The sequence below is a fragment of the Chinchilla lanigera genome, unplaced genomic scaffold, assembly GCF_000276665.1.
Source record: "Chinchilla lanigera isolate Chin_1 unplaced genomic scaffold, ChiLan1.0 scaffold00241, whole genome shotgun sequence".
Lineage (NCBI taxonomy): Eukaryota > Metazoa > Chordata > Mammalia > Rodentia > Chinchillidae > Chinchilla > Chinchilla lanigera.
The window spans coordinates 41,039-42,602 of record NW_004955642.1 but is presented as its reverse complement, the minus strand read 5'-3'; the positions used below and the strand labels follow the sequence as shown (position 1 = coordinate 42,602).

Below are 1,564 nucleotides of genomic sequence, written 5' to 3'. Positions count from 1 at the left end.
CTATGAATAGTAACTGAACCCTCACAAGAGCCCTATGAGATGGGTAATAGTCTCCTCCGACGAGACATGAAGGACACCAAAAATGTTACCTTATACATGTGCACATACTTTTCTACTTACACAGGCCCACAAATGGGTCCTTATCTCATATAGGGCCAATGAACCCTTTAGAAAGCAAATAAAACTACAAACTTCTGTATCTCCTAACTCCTATTCAACACTGAGCATCCACACAAAGATCTGTGCCCAGTATCAGAAGCACAGGGAACCTCCTTTAAGTACACTCCTATTACTGATTCGAGGTTATACCTGTGCCATGGCCACAGGTGTCTAAGATTAAAGCTATGACAGGGCAAAGAATATCACCTTGGCCTACCCTGTGATCCTCTGTGCCCACAGGGAAGCGTATCTGTCTTGGAGAAGGAATTGCCCGTGCTGAGTTGTTCCTCTTCTTCACCACCATCCTCCAGAACTTCTCCATAGCCAGCCCAGTGCCTCCTGAGGACATTGACTTCACACCCCAGGAGGTTGCTTTTGCCAGAATACCCCCAGTATACCAGATGTCTTTCCTGCCCCGCAAGATGGACTGAGGGGACAAGAATAAACGATTGCAGGGTCATTGAATGCCTAATTGTAGAGAATGATAGCTCACTTCCTGCATCTAAGAAACCTGTTGTGAACCAGCATCTTTCCCCCACCTGGCTGCTACCCCATGCAAAAGTTATTTTTCTAGGCTTCCTTCCATACTGCTGCAGTTCTTCTAAAGCTCTGTGTTGATTTCTTTCTTGTGTGAATTGAGGTGCAGAAGTTAGGAAGTGGATCAACAATAATCAAGCCCCTTCTTTGGCGAATATAAACCAGTTAGGGGTTAAAAGTGACAAATTGCCTCAAGGACATTCTGGAGTTCTGCCTCCCAGGATACAGCTCACTCGGAGTGACTTTTTCCTTGCTCAGAACGATCACACACTGTGTTTGTCACCTCCTTGTGTTCCATGCTCTGTGCTAAAGGGTTGTATGTAAAAATATCCTCTCCATTGCCCCAGGTGATGGATGCCAGGGTCATGCCCATTTTACAGATGAATAAGAGAGGTCAGACAGTGGCAACAGCTGCTTGAGGTCACAATGCCAGTGAGTGGAGGAGCAGATTGATCCTCCAGTGTAAAGCTCAAACTCCTCACTATTACACCAGTGAATGAAGATCAAACTCACCTCACATAAAATGGACCATTCTAACATCAATTAAGTGCTACATAGTTCATCCACAAGATTGTACCTCTGGGAGAGGTTGGAGTTGGAAATTGGTCTCATGTGTGAGGGCAGGACAGAGCCACAGTCCCTCAAGTAGTCAAGCCATCTTAGTCTTGAAAAAGCATCCTGCCTGGATAGTTGCTAGGCAACATTGCAAGAGTATAAATAAACATTCCTACTGTTGATGTTAGGTCCTCTTGCACATCATCTAAGAGGTTGTCTCCACCTAACCCAGCTCTTCTCTCTTGTTTTTATTTTCCTCATACCCACTGTGGTTCCTCCCCGGGATACAACAAGAGACCCAAGAAGTCCGTTA

The 1,564-nt window shown here is 45.3% G+C and overlaps 1 protein-coding gene across 1 annotated transcript in view; it reads left to right on the top strand.

Moving 5' to 3' along the window:
- Nucleotides 1-1,558, top strand: part of LOC102005986 (cytochrome P450 2B6-like) — a 5,518-nt gene extending 3,960 nt beyond the window's left edge. Inside the window, exon 3 of the mRNA XM_005415047.1 lies at nt 400-1,558. Within this exon, the coding sequence (XP_005415104.1) occupies nt 400-590 (191 nt within the window). The 3' untranslated portion in view covers nt 591-1,558. The remainder of the gene's footprint in view (nt 1-399) is intronic.
- The last annotated feature ends 6 nt before the right edge of the window (nt 1,559-1,564 follow it).